Below are 17497 nucleotides of genomic sequence, written 5' to 3'. Positions count from 1 at the left end.
GACAAAACACGACTATAGTCACATTTATACTCTTCTTATTTACAACATATTGCACAACTGCAGGGTCTTGAGACACATGCTAACTCGCAAACTAGAGAGCTAGCGACCTAAACGGTAGACTTCAAGTTATTTCCTTTAAACTTAAATAGCCAAAAACTTACCACTTCCACACGGATAGGGAGGATAACTATTAACAGTTATTTAACCTTTAACATGAACATTAATCAAACGTAATATTTTTTTTCTGGGTACATGATACCATACAGCATCCATATCAAACTTGCGCGTGCCGCACTAACATTAAACTTTCATATCAAGGCGAGGGGCCTCAAACTAGTGTTTTGCGGGCCACATTTGGCCCGCGGGCCGCATGTTTGAGACCCCTGCTATATGAGATACTGGGTACATGGTAAAAAAAAAAGCACACTGGAATCTTTAAGGAATTGCAAGAACTCTGTTGACTTTGACGAGGATTCCTATCGATTTGGAATGGTATTGGTGCCAAAATTCCTGAGGTCAAAGGTCACATTTGTATATTAGTACATATAAGTCTATTTTTCCATCATTCATAAAAGGTCCAAGGATTTGTTTCGGAAACTCAGTAGCACCAAGACGAGGAAGTGAGACAACAGCAGCAAGGGGCGGAGCCTAAAGACATGGTGGGTGGATTGGGGAGGGGGTGGGGGGGTTATTTAGGTTTTACGTCTCTTGACTGAGACAGACTGCAGAGGATAATGAGAAACAGATCTTTGGCTGAGAGGGGAGGAGGAGGGGGGCTCATAAAAAAAGGAGGTGGGGGATGAAGAAAGAGGGGCGGTGAAGGAGGAATGACAGCCAAAAAAAGGGGGAGTGAGGCGTTCAGGGTCCGCAGGAAACACTGCAAGATCCTCTTCCAGCCCTGGTGGTCACTCTGCCACATTGCAGCTACTTTTCACGACTAAGGATCATTTTTGGATTCTTTTGGGTTTTCATGAGGAGTGTGAGAAAGCGGAGGGGAATGAGGAGGAAGGAGGGACTAGGATGTGAGGGGTAGTGGGCTCGGGGCGGGGCTTTGTGGTGATTGACAGGCACGGGGGGCTATGGGGAAGGAGCTGCAGAACCCACCCAGAGGCAATTAAGGGTAAAGGACGACAAAAATATTTGATAAACTTTTTCCTCCCCCTCCTCCTCTTCCTCTCTCTTGCGTGAGGATGACGATGGAGGGAGGATGAAAGAGAAGAAAGAGGGACATGTCGAGAACAAAAACAACCATTCATCCTGTTTGAAGAAGAAGAAAAGGATCGGAGAAGTTCAGGATTTCTTTGGCGTCATGAGGCACTCTTAAAGAAAAAATATCACCTCCTCCACTTTGAAAAAGGAAACTTTTTAGGACTCCTTCTGCGTCCTCCTCGCCGATGGGGGCCGCGCCGGGCTCCGGCTGGGAGGAGGGCGAGTTCGAGTTCAAGTTGGTATTTGAGGAGGACCCGCCGCGGCCGGGCCGGGGGACGTCACCGGTGCATTCATCCATACCGGAGAAGGGCTCCGTCGGCCGGGAGCGAAGCGACGTGAAGCCCGCTGACAGCAGCGGTAGTGGCGGAGGTGGTCGAGGTCAGTGTGGAGCATTTCTCACATAGTTAGCGTGTGAAAGACCTCCGGGTGGTCTGACATGCATGGGAACATGCGTGTGCGTGCGTGCGTGCAAATAAGCGCGGACCCAATGTGGTTCTCATCAAGTGCGTGTGAGTTAAGAGCTGCCATCTGGGAAGGAAGCTCAGCCTCTGCGGACTGGAAGGAACTGCGGACTCTCACCCCCCCTCACCCATCTTGCATCACCCACGACCAGTACACTCGCACACACACACACAAAATGAAGTTCACAAAGTGACACATTTCAACTTCCGGGATTTGTCCACGGCTTCTTTTCGCTGAAGGAAAAGTTCTTTTACTGAATTAACTTTAGCTTTTTTAACCACTCCAAATTGTCCATAGGTATGAATACGAGTGTGAATGGTTGTTTGTCTATATGTGCTCTGTGATTGGCTGGCCACCAGTCCAGGGTGTACCCCGCCTCTCGCCCGTAGACAGCTGGGATAGGCTCCAGCATCCCCCGCGCGACCCTCGTGAGGAAATGAATGAATGAACTTTAGCTTTTTCTTTGCGACACTTCTAATTCTAACCCATTGCTTTAACGGTGCTGAGCTTCTTTTTACACTTGCAAGACACCTAAAATGCTTCGAAATGAGATGGAGAGGGATTCTGTGATATGTTTTCCGAAAATTGTATGTTTTCCGCCGTCAGCAGTACTTAACTTCTTTTTACGCTTGTAAAAATGCTGTTAAAGTGAGACGAGCGAGGCACATCGGCCATGTTGTACTGCATGTTGTTGTACTGTTGTACTGCATTCATGTCCTAACGTTAGCTGTTGTTATTATTATTCATAAAAACATTTATAATATTATTATTATATATAATAACTATTATAATGAATAATTATTATTTATTTCTTTATTTGTTTATTTATTATTTAGTTTTCCATTTGCATGACACTTAAAAAATGGCAATAATGTTAAAAGTACCTCTGTTAGCCGTTTTTATTATTACTGATAAATTATTTATAATATTATTATTATATGTAGTAATTATAATATATAACATTATTTATTTATTTGATTGTTTCTTTATTTATTTAATTTTTATTTTCCAATTTGCATGACACTTAAAAAATGGCAATAATGTTAAAAGTACCTTCGTTAGCCGTTTTTAGTATTACTTATAAATTATTTATAATATTATTATTATATGTAGTAATTATTATATATAACATTATTATTTATTTGATTGTTTATTTATTTATTTTTTATTTTCCCATTTGCATGACACTTAAAAATGGCAATAATGTTAAAAGTACCTTCGTTAGCCGTTTTTATTATTACTTATGAATTATGTATAATATTATTATTATATGTAGTAATTATTATATATAGCATAATTTATTTATTTGATTGTTTATTTATTTTTTAGTTTCCCATTTGCATTACACTTAAAAATGGCAATAATGTTAAAAGTACCTTCGTTAGCCGTTTTTATTATTACTTATAAATTATTTATAATATTATTATTATATGTAGTAATTATTATATATAACTATTATTAGCTATACAAATATTATTTGTTTGTTTATTTTTTAGTTTCCCATTTGCATGACACTTAAAAAAATGTCAATAATGTTAAAAATACCTTTCATGTTCAAGGTTCTGCGTCTTAATATTGACAGTTTACGCTAGTCAGGCAGTTAAGAATGTTAAAATGTGACTTCAAGCACTGCCTGCAGTGTTTACAGTTAGTTTTATCATGGTTGCAGTTTGACCCTGGAACAGATTATTCCTATTTCTATTATTTCCAGCTTTGACATCATCCTGTAATGGATTATTTGGGGTTTAAGAGGTACTCAGAGTCTAATAGTGTAGATGATGAAACATTATGGGACACAAATGGACTCCTAGCCTACCTGTATTTCTGGAAATGTCTTTATCCTGTAAATAAAATCGCCGCTATTCCAAATGAGGCTCGTGTCCTCAATACAAGGTTCTCGTAGCACGGCAGCTTTAATGACTTGGAAATATTTAGTGTTGCCAGGAAACATTTGAAGGTTTCTTTGTTTTTCCCTTTCCACCTCGGCGTTTCATTTTGATTTCTGTTGTGAGACCACGTCAAACGGAAGACAACACAACTCTCTCGGTTTCAAGGCTTGACGCGAACGTAAAACGACAGGAAGTCACCGTGCCAATTATCCAAGGTCATTAGCGGAAGATAATCGGTTCACACAGCTGTGTGATCCAAATGTACTTTTCAATGATGTGGTTTCGTGTAAAAGTTTGTTGTTTGGGGTAACTCGGAAAAAACGCTGGTGGGGGCTGTTTAATAAATCGTTTCCATATGACAATGTGGAATTATGGAATAGAAAAGCAACTGTAGTCTAAAATTGACTTATGAGAATAGCCTAATTATTTATGGGACATTTATATCCGTCTGATATAATCGACTTTGACGTGAGCGGGCCACAATTTTGGGGATATTATGTGCTATTAAGCTATTTGCAACTAAACAAAAGCTCCTGTTAAATTTTATTTGTACTCCTTCAAACGTGGAGGCAGCCAAATGAGACGTTAAAGGGGGGCTACGGAGATTGAGCAACAACTTTTATTGTGTGCTTTTCATATGGTGCATTGAGAGTGAAAATGAAGCTAACCACAATGGAAAAGCTGGAGTTAGACGCCGGCTTAACATAAAGACTTAAGCAGCAGTGATCCTTGTGATTGCATATATGAGCCAAGATCAAATCTACGTAAATAGCTAGGAGACCAGGGTTCAATTCCACCCTCGGCCATCTCTGTGTGATGAATTCAACCAATAACACACTTGACTACAAATGTAATAATCATTAACACAAAGGTGTCCAAAGTGTGGACTCCGGACCATTTTTGGCCCACAGCTTGTTTTTTTATTGGCACTTGTTGTCATATTTAAGAATGTTTGGTTATTTGGTGGACGGCACAGCGGTCTAGTGGTTAGTGCGCAGACCTCACAGTCTAGGAGACCAGGGTTCAATTCCACTCTCGGCCATCTCTGTGTGGAGTTTGCATGTTCTCCCCGTGCATGCGTGGGTTTTCTCCGGGTACTCCGGTTAAACATGCTAGGTTAATTAGCCACTCCAAATTGTCCATAGGTATGAATGTGAGTGTGAATGGTTGTTTGTCTATATGTGCCCTGTGATTGGCTGGCCACCAGTCCAGGGTGTACCCCGCCACTCGCCGGAAGACAGCTGGGATAGGCTCCAGCACCCCCGCGACCCTCGTGAGGATAGGCGGTAGAAAATGAATGAATGAATCAATGAATGGTTATTTGGTCAAATTCTAAAACCAGTTGAACATTTTCAAGGATTTAGATTTTGCACTGCTCTCACAGATTTCACATGCACCTCCAGTTTTGCCTCTTCTCACCGCTCGTCACCTTGCCCTCCCGACTACAATGGGAACCTCTCAGTTTTTACTAAACAAGCCAAAACACAATGGCAGCCAATCCATGTTTTACACCTCCAATGCAAAGAAACAGATTAATTCATTGATTAATTTCTACGGCTTATCATCACGAGGGTCGCTGGGGGTGCTGGAGCCTATCACAGCTGTCTTCCGGCGAGAGGCGGGGTACACCCTGGACTGGTGGCCAGCCAATTACAGGGCACATATAGACAAACAACCATTCACACTCACATTCATACCTATGGACAATTTGGAGTGGCCAATTAACCTAGCATGTTTTTGGAATGTGGGAGGAAACCGGACTACCCGGAGAAAACCCACGCATGCAAACTCCACACAAAGATGGCCGAGAATGGAATTGAACTCGGCTGTCTCCTTGCTGTGATGTCTGTGAGTTAAACACTCGACCACCGACAACGCACTATTTAGGACTAAAATTAATTATTAAATTGTAATTAGTTCTGGAGAGGCACGGCGGTCAAGTGGTTAGCGTGCAGACCTCACAGCTAGGAGACCAGGGTTCAATTCCACCCTCGGCCATCTCTGTGTGGAGTTTGCATGTTCTCCCCGTGCATGTGTGGGTTTTCTCCGGGTACTCCGGTTTCCTCCCACATTCCAAAAACATGCTAGGTTAATTGGCCACTCCAAATTGTCCATAGGTATGAATGTGAGTGTGAATGGTTGTTTGTCTATATGTGCCCTGTGATTGGCTGGCGACCAGTCCAGGTAGTACCCCGCCTCTCGCCTAAAGACAGCTGGGATAGGCTCCAGCACCCCCGCGACCCTCATGAGGAAAAAAATGGTAGAAAATGAATGAATGATTTTTTACCAACTTCTGATGTGAAAAGTCACTTTAGCATGTCTTTGAGTTAACTCCTTCGGACTTTCTGGACAAGAACCCTATATATTTTGACCAAGTTCCCACACACTTGATTCTTGAGGTCCATGTTTACGTCCATGGGAGCAAAAACTTGTCGATTTGAGGTCGTTCAAGGTTGCATCTGTACATATTTTTTGTTGTTGGCGTTCTATATACGCGCCTGTTGTCAATCTCAGACCACTTTTTATTTTATTGGAGAAACAAGAACACAAAGACTTCTCCTCACGTTCAGTGTGGAAGTGGTAAAGTTTTGGCTTCTTAAGTTAAAAAATCAATTGGAGGCAAACTGGTTAACTCGCTAGCTAGCGGCCGTCTCGAGACTCTGCAGCATAACTGCACCCCCGCGACCCTCGTGAGGATAAGCGGTAAAAAATGAATGAATTTAGGTGAAGCTAAGATAACCCGGTGTTGAATATAGCCCCATACTTCCCAAAATAAAAATATAGTACGTAATACATTTTGGAAAAAAGGGAATAATAGTTTTCCAATCAGGAACTTGCTCAAGCTGCCAGCTCATTCTGTTAAATTTTGTAATTTGTGAACATGTTGGATTAAAAACGCCTGGCAAAAGATGCTAACCTTGCCTTGTATGAAAAGGTACCGTGAGTCGCGGGTATGGCAACAATTAGCGTTTTTGGGTGAGGAGCTCAGTCATCCAGGAGGGGCTCAGAGACTCCTTCGCATCAAGAGTAGTCAGTTGAGGTGGCTCGGGCATCTAGTCTCGAGGTGTTCCGGGTATGCCCAGCCGGGTTAAAGGCCCCGGGGCGGACCTATATGTCACGCTGGAGGGATTATGTCTCACAGCTGGCCTGGGAACGCCTTCGTGTCCTGCCGGTGGAGCTGGAGGTGGTGGCCGGGGACCGGGAAGTCTGGGCTTCCCTACTAAGACTGCTGCCCCCGCGACCCGGATCCGGATAGGAAAATGGATGGATAAAGCGAGTGGGATTGATGTACAGCTAATGATGATGACTAAATGGCTATACTTGCCACGTGATGTTTACCAAATTCATTCATTCATTCATTTTCTACCGCTTTTCCTCACGAGGGTCGCGGGGGTGCTGTAGCCTATCCCAGCTGTCTTCAGGCGAGGAGAAGCGGGGCACACCCTGGACTGGTGGCCAGCCAATCACAGGGCATATATAGACAAACAACCATTCACACTCACATTCATACCTATGGACAATTTGGAGTGGCCAATTAACCTAGCATGTTTTTTTAATGTGGGAGGAAACCCGCGCATGCACGGGGAGAACATGCAAACTCCACACACAGATGCCCGAGGGTGGAATTGAACCCTGGTCTCTTAGCTGTGAGGTGTGCGCGCTAACCACTAGACCGCCGTGCCGCCCGGTATAAGAAGTTAGACATTAAAAACAGATTTAAAGAGGTGGGTTTTTAGTTTTTTTTTGAAGGTGGGAAGGTCAGGGCAAGCACGGAGTCCAGAGGGTGGGGGGCAGCGATGGAGAAGGCTCTGTCTCCCCAGGTTCGGAGCTTGGTCTTACAGGGGAGTGCCAGGAGGTTGGAGTCTGAGGAGCGAAGGGGACGCGGGGGGATTATGTGGATGGAGGAGGTCTGTGAGATATGGGGGGGTCAGATCGTGGAGGGCTTTGTAGGTGATGAGAAGAACTTTGAAGTGAATGCGTTGGGGGACGGGAAAGCAGTGGAGGTTTTTAAGGACAGGGGTAATGTGTTCACTGGAGTGTGTGGAGGTGAGGAGGCGGGCAGCGGAGTTCTGAATATTTTGTAGTTTGTTGAGGGTTTTGGATGTTGTACCTAAAGAATACTGTTGCAGTAATCCATTCTGGTTGTGATGAATACATGGATCAGGGATTCAGCGGCAGAGAATGTAAGTGATGGACAGAGTCGGGCTATGTTCTTAAGATGGAAGAATGCAGTCCGGGTTAACTGTTTGATGTGGGGTTCAAATGAAAGGGTGGGGTCCAGGAGAATACCAAGGTTGCGGATGAGCGGGGATGGAGTGAGGGTGGCACTGTCAAATTGAAGATAGAAGTTATGGGTGGGGGCGGCACGACGGACGAGTGGTTAGCGCGCAGACCTCACAGCTAGGAGACCAGGGTTCAATTCCACCCTCGGCCATCTCTGTGTGGAGTTTGCATGTTCTCCCCGTGCATGTGTGGGTTTTCTCCCACATTCCAAAAACATGCTAGGTTAATTGGCCACTCCAAATTGTCCATAGGTATGAATGTGAGTGTGAATGGTTGTTTGCCTATATGTGCCCTGTGATTGGCTGGCCACTAGTCCAGGGTGTACCCCGCCTCTCGCCCGAAGACAGCTGGGATAGGCTCCAGCACCCCCGCGACCCTCGTGAGGAAAAAGCAGTAGAAAATGAATGAATGAATGAAAGTTATGGGTGGATGTTGTGATGTTTTTGGGACCAGCCAATGGACATATAATGAGGTTTTCTCGTGCCAGATTGTTGTCATCCTTAAAAAGAGCTTACTGATGTGAGATTGAATTGGATCTGAAAGTAGAAAAAAACTTTTTTTCTGATATTTACAGGTCACCTTGCTGCCACTCATGCGGGCCACTCCATCCGCATCCCCAGCCCCCCGCCTTCAGCCAATCAGAGAGCCGGGATGCATTCCCCGCCTCCACGGAGAGTGATGGTCAAGGAGTTCAGCGGAACCTACGAGAGCCTGCCGGCGCGCTCAGTTCAGGTAAGAAAGACAAATTCCTTTTGCTTTGTAGACCCTAGTCAAGTCCAACAAACCTGTCAGGTTTCAGAGTCCCGAGTGGTGGAGTGTCCCAGCATTCAGATCACCACCATCTCCCCCGAGGATGACCGGGCACCCTCAATCTCCTGGGACATGGATAGCGGGGGCAGATGGGATAGAGAACGCCTCTATCTACCTTTGCTGGACCCCTTCACCTACAGAGACAGATGCCCTGGCTCGCTCAGCCCCAGCCCCGCCTCCAGCCCCTCCTCCCGCGGCTGGCTCAGTCCGGCTTCCAGCTGTGACTCCCTGCTGGTGGAGGAAGAGGAGCTCAATGAGGCCGCCCTCCATTTCGGCCTCTCGCCGTCCTCCAGGCCGACTTCACCGGGCGGTAAGAAGCGCAGGAACTCGCCCCTCGCATCTCCATGCTCCTCCCGCAGGGCAAGTTATTCTGAGGAGCTGCAGGGGGGCATCCTGGAGGGTGAAGACTCAGGCCTCACGTCACAAGTACCGGTCAACAGCTGTGAGCTCAGCATCCCGCAGAAAACCAGGAAGACGTCTGTGGAGCAGGTACACCAGTCAAGATGCTTCACTTCTAAAATTCATATCGATGAAACTTCTTGTCTTCTTAGTTATCTCCAAGGGAGGTGGATAAGGAGTCCCCGGCTTCCAGCTCCTCCTGCCTGCCTGCAGAGACCCAACAGACCAGGAGAGAACCCCCCACGATGGGTATGGACTACCTTTCGGTTCCCCCTGCTGTGGCTTGGGGTCGGACACGAGCCAGCGCCCACAGTCCTCTGTTCAGGCAAGTCACCACCCTTCTCCCGGGGTCCCATGTTAGCTAAAAAGGTGTTCCACTCTCATGCTAGTATATACGTACATATGGTCATTTGCTGCCCTCTACTGGTTCAGGGAGGCTAAGGTCTCGGGGAACAGGGGTAGACATAACCTTGTAACACAAACTTGTCTAGGTCCAACGCCCTGCCGCCACTCGACTGGCCTCTACCGTCCCAGTTTGACCAGTATGAGCTGCGTATTGAGGTGCAGCCCCGTCCCCACCACCGGGCCCACTACGAGACTGAGGGGAGCCGGGGAGCGGTCAAAGCCGTTCCGACGGGACATCCTGTCGTGAAGGTGACACATCAGCATAGTCCCAACCAAAGACACGTCGGAAGCATACTTAATACAAGAATACTCTTTGCAGCTGAGCGGATACACGGAGAGGAAACCGCTTTCCCTTCAGGTTTTTGTCGGAACTGCAGACGACCGATCCATTAGGCCACATCCTTTCTATCAGATACACAGGTATTGGAAGTTGACTCATTCAGGGGTGTCAAACCGGGAGCCACTGCAGGTTTTCTTTCCAGTCGGTCACTAAATCAGGGATGGCGCTCATCAATGAAACCACTGGTTGGAGGGAAAACCTGCAGTACTCTGACCTCCATGGCACCTCCAGTTTGACACCTGCGATCTAGACCCTCTTGGCCAAGAACTGAATATAGAACCACCGTGGGTTTCTTCAGTCAGTCCTTCACTGGTTTCTTTTCAGGGTGACTGGAAAAATGGTGGGCACCACAAGTCATGAGAGCATCCAGACGGGGACTAAACTTCTGGACATCCCTCTTAACCCGGAGAACCACATGACCGCACTGTGAGTACACTGAGCGTGTGTTGGAGGTGATGCTGGTTAAAATGATACCACTGTTCAATGCCGCAGCATTGACTGTGCCGGGATTCTCAAGCTGAGGAACTCGGACATTGAGCTGAGGAAAGGTGAAACCGACGTTGGGAGGAAAAACACACGCGTCCGCTTGGTCTTCCGCACTCATCTTCCGTTGGTGCCTCCCGCTGCCCCCCCTGGTCGGGTCCTGGCTCTGCAAGTGGCCTCGCTGCCCATTGAATGTTGTGAGTGGCTACTTGTATGTTATAGGTCGGACGGCGGCGACAGAGTTGGCTAGTTTTTCACGTGATCACTCTGAGGGGAGCAGTTCAAACGCTCAGATGTGAAAAAGTAAAAAAACAACTGTTATTAACGTATGAATGATAGACCAAATAAGGCTAAAAACAACCAATTGGCTAAAAATGTAATCCGATATATATATATATATATATATATATATATATATATATATATATATATATATATATATATATATATATATATATATATATATATATATATATCACTATATATATATATATATCACTATATTGACACTTACTATGGTACCCATTATGGCATTGGATGCTCATATCACCTCCTACTTCGGTACGTGATAAGAACAAACAAACAAACAAACAAACAAATAAATAAAATATATAAAATATAATATATAAAAAAATTAAAATTAAAATTAAAATTAAAATTAAAATTAAAATTAAAATTAAAATTAAAATTAAAATTAAAATTAAAATTAAAATTAAAATTCTCAGTCAATGTCTCAGTCATCCGGGCGGGGCTCGGAGTCCCGAGGTGTTCTGGGCATGCCCAGCCGGGTTAAAGGCCCCGGGGGCAGACCTAGGACACGCTGGAGGGATTATGTCTCACAGCTGGCCTGGGAACACCTTGGTGTCCTCCCGGTGGAGCTGGAGGAGGTGGCCGGGCACCGGGAAGTCTGGCCTTCTCGACTAAGACTGCTGCCCCCGCGACCCGGACAAGCTGAGGAAAAAGGATTAAAATTAAAATTAAAATTAAAATTAAAATTAAAATTAAAATTAAAATTAAAATTAAAATTAAAATTAAAATTAAAATTAAAATTAAAATTAAAATTAAAATTAAAATTAAAATTAAAATTAAAATATATTAGGAAAGCAGGAAGTGAACAAATGTAACAGTTAGTGATTGTAAAAGTACCAGATGGAGGGGTAGGATTTAATAAGCTTTGCTTCTTCCTACTCCTTTTGGACATGTGGAACTGTGGAGAACTGATGGCCCCAGACCATCACACTACCACCACCATATTTTACTATTGGTACAATGTTCTTTTTCTGAAATGCGGCATTACTTTTATGCCAGCTGTAATGGGACACACTCCTAAAAACCTTCCTTGGTCTCTTCAGTATTCACACCAGTATTTTCCCAAAGATTTGGGGGATTATCAAGATGTTTTCTGGCAAAATTGAGACGAGAGCTAATGTTTTTGAACAGGGAATAAGAGATTATGCTGTGTTTATTCTATGGCTCACATTAACATGACAACACAAAATGCAGAATAATATGTGCTTTCACTTTTAGGTCCCCAAATATCAGAAAATGACGGTAACTATGGTACCCATTATGTCATTGTATGGTCATATCACCTCGTACTTCGTATTAAAAAAAAACAAACAAAAAAAAACCTTAAACTGTATTTTGGAAAGCAGGAAGTGAACAAATGTAACAGTTAGTGATTGTAAAAGTACCAGATGGAGGGGTAGGATATAATAAGCTTTGCTTCTTCCTACTCCTTTTGGACATGTGGAACTGTGATCTGATTATGGGATGCACTCAATTGATGCATGTTCAAATGAAATTAAACCATTACCATTACCATTACCATTACCAAATGGATCTCATTGGATGATATTTCATCTGATTTTTGGTCTTCTCCTCGCCACAGCCCAGCGGTCAGCGCAGGAGCTTCCTGTCATTGAGTCTGTCAGCCTCACATCGTGTTCGGTGGAGGGTGGCGAGGAGCTGCTGCTGAGCGGCACCAACTTCATGCCCATCTCCAGGGTTTTTTTCATGGAGAGAGGTACCGGTAAGTGCTGAATGAAGATTCTCTCCATTGTTGTGGTGTAATAAAGTTTCTTCCTAAATGAGTTGCTGTGCAAAGATGAGACTTTGGTTGTTCTTTCGCTTCCACTTTTTTCGACCCCAAAAAAATCAGACGGTAAACTTCAGTGGGAGCAGGAGGCCCATGTGGATCGGGATAACAGCAACGAGGTAGTTTTGGTACACTTTCTTTGAAAGCAGATCAGGCATTAATATGATTGGTTCTCCCTCCAGTGTTTGCTGCGTATGAGGGTCCCGCCTTATTGCGACCTGTCCATCAGTTGTCCAGTGTCGATCAGTCTTTACGTGTCCAACGGGAAGAGGAAACGGAGCAGCACTCATTGCTTCAAATATCTCCCCAGTTAGTATCTGTGTCACTGCACAAATAAACCTGCACAAACAATTGGCTAATTTGATATTTATCAGTCCTTTTCACATTTGGAACCATTAAAATTCTATATTTTTCCGTACCCCGAAATACACACAAATATTTGTACAAATATTCGTAATATATATATATATATAAATACTAACTATTTGTCTATTTGTGCAGTCATGTTCCAGGAGGAGGACCCCCTGCTGTCCCGGCCCTTGGCCCTGCCTCAGTCCAGAATGAACAGCGGCCTCCATGTGAGGGGTAACCCCACGACAGATGGGCAGGCGGGTCTCGGCTTCCACCTACCCCCCTACCCCTCCACCTACTCTCCCCCATGCCCAGGCCTAGCCTACCAGGAGGAGTATGGCGCTGAAGCGGCGGTGGATGATCCCGGCGGGTCGTGCCCCACCATGTCCGAGCATCATCCCAACTTTGAGAACCTCGAGTTGGGTTTTACCGAGCTCCTCCCCCCTCTGTACCCCCGCGGTCCTCAACCTCCATCCCCTTCCCCCTGGCTGGACTCCCCCTACCTGTCCTCCTCCCCTTCTCCCTCCCACTCCTCCTCTCTAAGTCCGTTCCCAGCCAGCAGCCCCATCTCCACCTCGCCTCTGCCTCCGGTCCCCACCCCCCCGTACCCGCAGTACTCTGGTTATACTCAGGAGATGTGTCCCTCCCCTCCCACCCACCTGAACCCCTACCAAGACATGTGTTCAGCGCCACAGTATGAGAATTGGGACACCCCAAGGAGGGTGCAGGGCATTGGTCACGAGGATGAGAGGGATGCCAAAATTCAGGAATGTCCTCTGGAGTTCAGCAGCTCCGCCCACATGCACCCTATCACTTTTGAGGAAGGTGAGTGGAAGCCAAGTGATGCCACTTCACTTTTTTTTTTTTTTTTAGGAATCGTCAGTAATGTTTTTTTCCCCCTCCCACTTCCTGCTCTGTTTCATCCACAGTGACGGAGTACATTGGGCAAGACTTGCAGTCCTACCAGGTCTCCTCCCATATGGACAGCAAGCAGCCACACTGATCGTCACTCGGCATCGTTTCTATTGTAATGCACTCGCTATATAGCACAACTTCCTGCTTCTCTTTATTTTCCATTAGCGGGACACTGTTTTGATATGATTTTGGCCACAAATACACCTTTATTTGTTTTTCTATAAAAGAGACATTGTTTTTGCAATATAAATTATCAATGAAACAAAGCAAATTTCTTGTCTTGTTTTTATTCACACAGTAAACAGTTGGAACGCTTTAGACCACAAACTTAATACACTTACAAACTTAAATATTATATAAAATTTGTCAAAAAAATTTTTTTGTAAAAAAAAAAAAAAATCTATAAAAAATTAAAAAATATAAAATTATTTAGGGGGACTTAAGAACGTTTTAGGGGGGACATTGTTTTTGCAATATAAATTATCAATGAAACAAAGCGAATTTCTTGTCTTGTTTTTATTCACACAGTAAACAGTTGGAATGCCTTAGACCACGGGTCTCAAACTCAATTTACTTGGGGGCCACTGGAGCTAGGGTCTTGGTGAGACTGGGCCGCATCAGGTTTAAAAAAAAAAAAAAACGCATTTATTAAAAACAGAAAAATGAATAAACTTTGCTTTGGTTCCGATATTCTACAAGAAAGGTTCTGATAAAACATTCCACTGTTCTCAAAAATCTTAATTTTTATTTTTTTTTACACAAAATAAGATGAAAAATAAACAAATCACGAATAAAGAAAATCAATCAATCAGTAATAAATAAATAATAAAACGGCAAATAATAAAAACTTAAGAAACCACATATAGTTGGTGGGTAGACAAATTATTTTTTTCAGATTAAAATGAACAAAGCATTATTAGAGCCCTGTAGACATGACAAAACACGACTATAGTCACATTTATACTCTTTTTATTTACAACATATTGCGCAACTGCAGGGTCTTGAAACACATGCTAACTCACAAACTAGAGAGCTAGCGACCTAAACGGTAGCCTTCGAGTTATTTCCTTTAAACTTAAATAGCCAAAAACTTACCACTTCCACATGGATAGGGAGGATAACTATTAACAGTTATTTAACCTTTAACATTAACATTAATCAAATGTAATAATTTTTTCTGGGTACATGATACCATACAGCATCCATATCAAACTTGCGCAGGCCGCACTAACATTAAACTTTCATATCAAGGTGTGGGCCTCAAACTAGTGTCCTGCGGGCCACATTTGGCCCGCGGCCCGTGTGTTTGAGACCCTTGCCTTAGACCACAAACTGAAATACACTTACAAACTTAAATATTATATAAAATTTGTCAAAAATATTTTTTGTAAAAAAAAAAAAAATCTATAAAAAATTACAAAATATCAAATTATTTAGGGGGGCTTAAGAACATTTTAGGGGGTGTTGAAGACTCCCTAAAATAGGCCCAATGATGCCACTGGGTAACAATATATACACAATATTTCCCACATGCACATTTGGTCATGGCTTTCCTAATTGTGCCCGACTGAACAATTTGGATCCGTGGAGAAAACAATGGGGATTCCCAGTGGGAACTCTGTCGTAGGCTTTCTTCGCTGTACTCCTGTATGGACAATTTGGCAATCACTTGGCACGCTCTTTATGGAAAATTAGGAGTTAAAATATGATGATTTGTGAGAACAACAAAGAGCAAGAACCACAACATCCTGGTTCAACGACCTGCATGATGAGTTCAATGTCACCAGCCGGGCCAATGTCATTAGTTCTATCTTCATCAAGACTTGATTCCAGGATCCTGATCATAAACTGTGAATGTTCTGACTGCAAACAATCGCTTCTCTACATGCATTGTCACTCGTGTCAACATGGATGCTCAGCAAGTATCACGTGACTGATGACAGGTTGGGCACCATGAGTTGACTGACCACTGACCACTGAGTTTCTCCACTACAAAAGTAGCTAGTTACCAGTAAAAGTAACTATTCACCCCCCCCCCCCCCCCCCCCCCCCCAACACACACACACAGCAAAGACTCGACAGGTGTTTCTGTGTGTTTGAGTTGCTCACACAAGACGTGGACAAAGTTTTTTTTCGGGGACGTACCTTTTACCTTTGACATCAACGAGGTTAAAGTAGTGTCTGTGCTTCCATTTGGCAAACGCTGTTTGGACATGCTTTAAACACCCGCCCACTCAAGTTCTCTGATTGGCTGAAGACGCAATCTTACTAAACCTTAGCTAATCCTCATTGCTTATGTGCTCTAAACACCCGCCCAGTCAAGTTCTCTGATTGGCTGAAAATGCAATCTTACTAAACATTAGCTAATCCTCATTGCTTATGTGCGCTAAACACCCGCCCACTTAAGTTCTCTGATTGGCTGAAGACGCAATTTTACTAAAACCTGAGCCAATCCTCATTGCTTATGTGGTTATCTCACATCCTCCCTTGTCACTCTGCAACACTGCGCTGGAGGTTAGTTATGAAGTGGTGATATATTTTTTATATCACATATTATGCTGACAGTAAAAGTAATTAGTTAGATTACCCGTTACTGAAAAAAGTTTTTAAACGCTGTTATTCCCATCATCACTGCCTGCCATGTCGGCAGGTCACCAGTAGGAGTCACCATTTCATTTCTCCATTTGTTTTTAAAGTTAGACTTAAAAATGGCGAAATTTGAAATGGTGTAATGTAACAATGCAGACTGAATGTTGCAATAATTAAAGAAGTGGAACGATGACAACAGGATGGAGGTGGAAAACGGCAACCATCGGGTTGGGAAATAACTCCTGATTTTCCACCAGTAGGAGGCGCCCATTTATCTTAAATGGGAAAAACTTCACAGAAAATCTCAAATGACAGTAAATTCCTGATGAAATAGCAGGCGTGTCCTGAATGAACTGAACATTTTGATGTTGGACTGGTTGGAATTGTTTGAGAAATGTGAGGAGTTATACAAAAATAATAATAATAATAGGACGAAGAAATTGACAAAAAACTGTACAGTTTTATACACTACTATAGAATTATGGTATTCACCAACCTTCAATAGTTAAGTAAAAATAAGACAAAAGGAGCAACAGTTGGATTACAAGTTGGTGGAAAGCAACATTCCTGGCTTGTTGGAACAAGTGAGCACAAACCCTCTATTATGTAATAGTGAGTGTGTGAGACAGAAAGCTTGAGCAAGCGTTTTAATCACACAATTTCTTCCCTTTAGGCAACGCTTGACTCGCAAAAATAAAATGTCCTAATGTGTGTGACGCAAATAACACCAGGATCTTTTGCCTACATCTTACAACTTACGGTACTCATCATAGAAAGAACAATGAGGAATCATTGAACGTGAATGCATCCCAATGTTTCGTTGTATGATATGAGTCTGAGGGCCGCACGGTGTATGAGTGGTTAGCATGTAGGCCGGGAGATCGGGAAGACTTGGGCATCTCTGTGTTTGCATGTTCTCCCTGTTCTCCAAATTGTCCATCGCTGTGAGAGTAAATGGTTGTTTGTCTATATGGGCCTGACCAGTCCCGGGTGTAGCTTGCCTAGTAGATGCAAAACAGTACCTGACTTATTCGGTGCAAAACAGTACCTGACTTATTCGGTGCCAAACCGTACCTGACTTATTAGGTGCCAAACCGTACCTGACTTATTAGGTGCAAAACAGTACCTGACTTATTAGGTGCAAAACAGTACCTGACTTATTAGGTGCAAAACAGTACCTGACTTATTAGGTGCAAAACAGTACCTGACTTATTAGGTGCAAAACAGTACCTGACTTATTCGGTGCAAAACAGTACCTGACTT

The 17497-nt window shown here is 43.7% G+C and overlaps 1 protein-coding gene across 1 annotated transcript; it reads left to right on the top strand.

Annotated features, from left to right (window-relative positions):
* Window positions 1–1072: 1072 nt before the first annotated feature.
* On the top strand, window positions 1073–13907 carry nfatc4 (nuclear factor of activated T cells 4). Its single transcript, XM_058075139.2, has 13 exons — window positions 1073–1587; window positions 8419–8576; window positions 8637–9143; window positions 9206–9378; window positions 9545–9707; window positions 9778–9878; window positions 10123–10224; window positions 10291–10478; window positions 12173–12313; window positions 12443–12498; window positions 12562–12688; window positions 12881–13555; window positions 13660–13907. The coding sequence occupies exons 1-13, from the start codon at window positions 1395–1397 to the stop codon at window positions 13731–13733; spliced, it is 2658 nt and encodes an 885-aa protein (XP_057931122.2). The 5' UTR covers window positions 1073–1394; the 3' UTR covers window positions 13734–13907.
* Window positions 13908–17497: the final 3590 nt, after the last annotated feature.

The sequence above is a fragment of the Doryrhamphus excisus genome, linkage group LG11, assembly GCF_037039965.1.
Source record: "Doryrhamphus excisus strain RoL-2023G ecotype Guam linkage group LG11, RoL_Dexc_Guam_v1.1, whole genome shotgun sequence".
NCBI classification, from domain to species: Eukaryota; Metazoa; Chordata; class Actinopteri; order Syngnathiformes; family Syngnathidae; genus Doryrhamphus; species Doryrhamphus excisus.
Note: the sequence above shows the minus strand (reverse complement) of the source record. Positions and strands in the feature narration are given on the sequence as shown.

Coding starts and splice junctions, on each gene's coding strand:
- nfatc4 (XM_058075139.2), top strand. CDS start 1,395: ATGGGGGCCGCGCCGGGCTCCGGCTGGGAGGAGGGCGAGTTCGAGTTC. Junction 9,379..9,544: donor GCCCACAGTCCTCTGTTCAG/GCAAGTCACCAC, acceptor AAACTTGTCTAG/GTCCAACGCCCTGCCGCCAC. Junction 12,689..12,880: donor TTGCTTCAAATATCTCCCCA/GTTAGTATCTGT, acceptor CTATTTGTGCAG/TCATGTTCCAGGAGGAGGAC.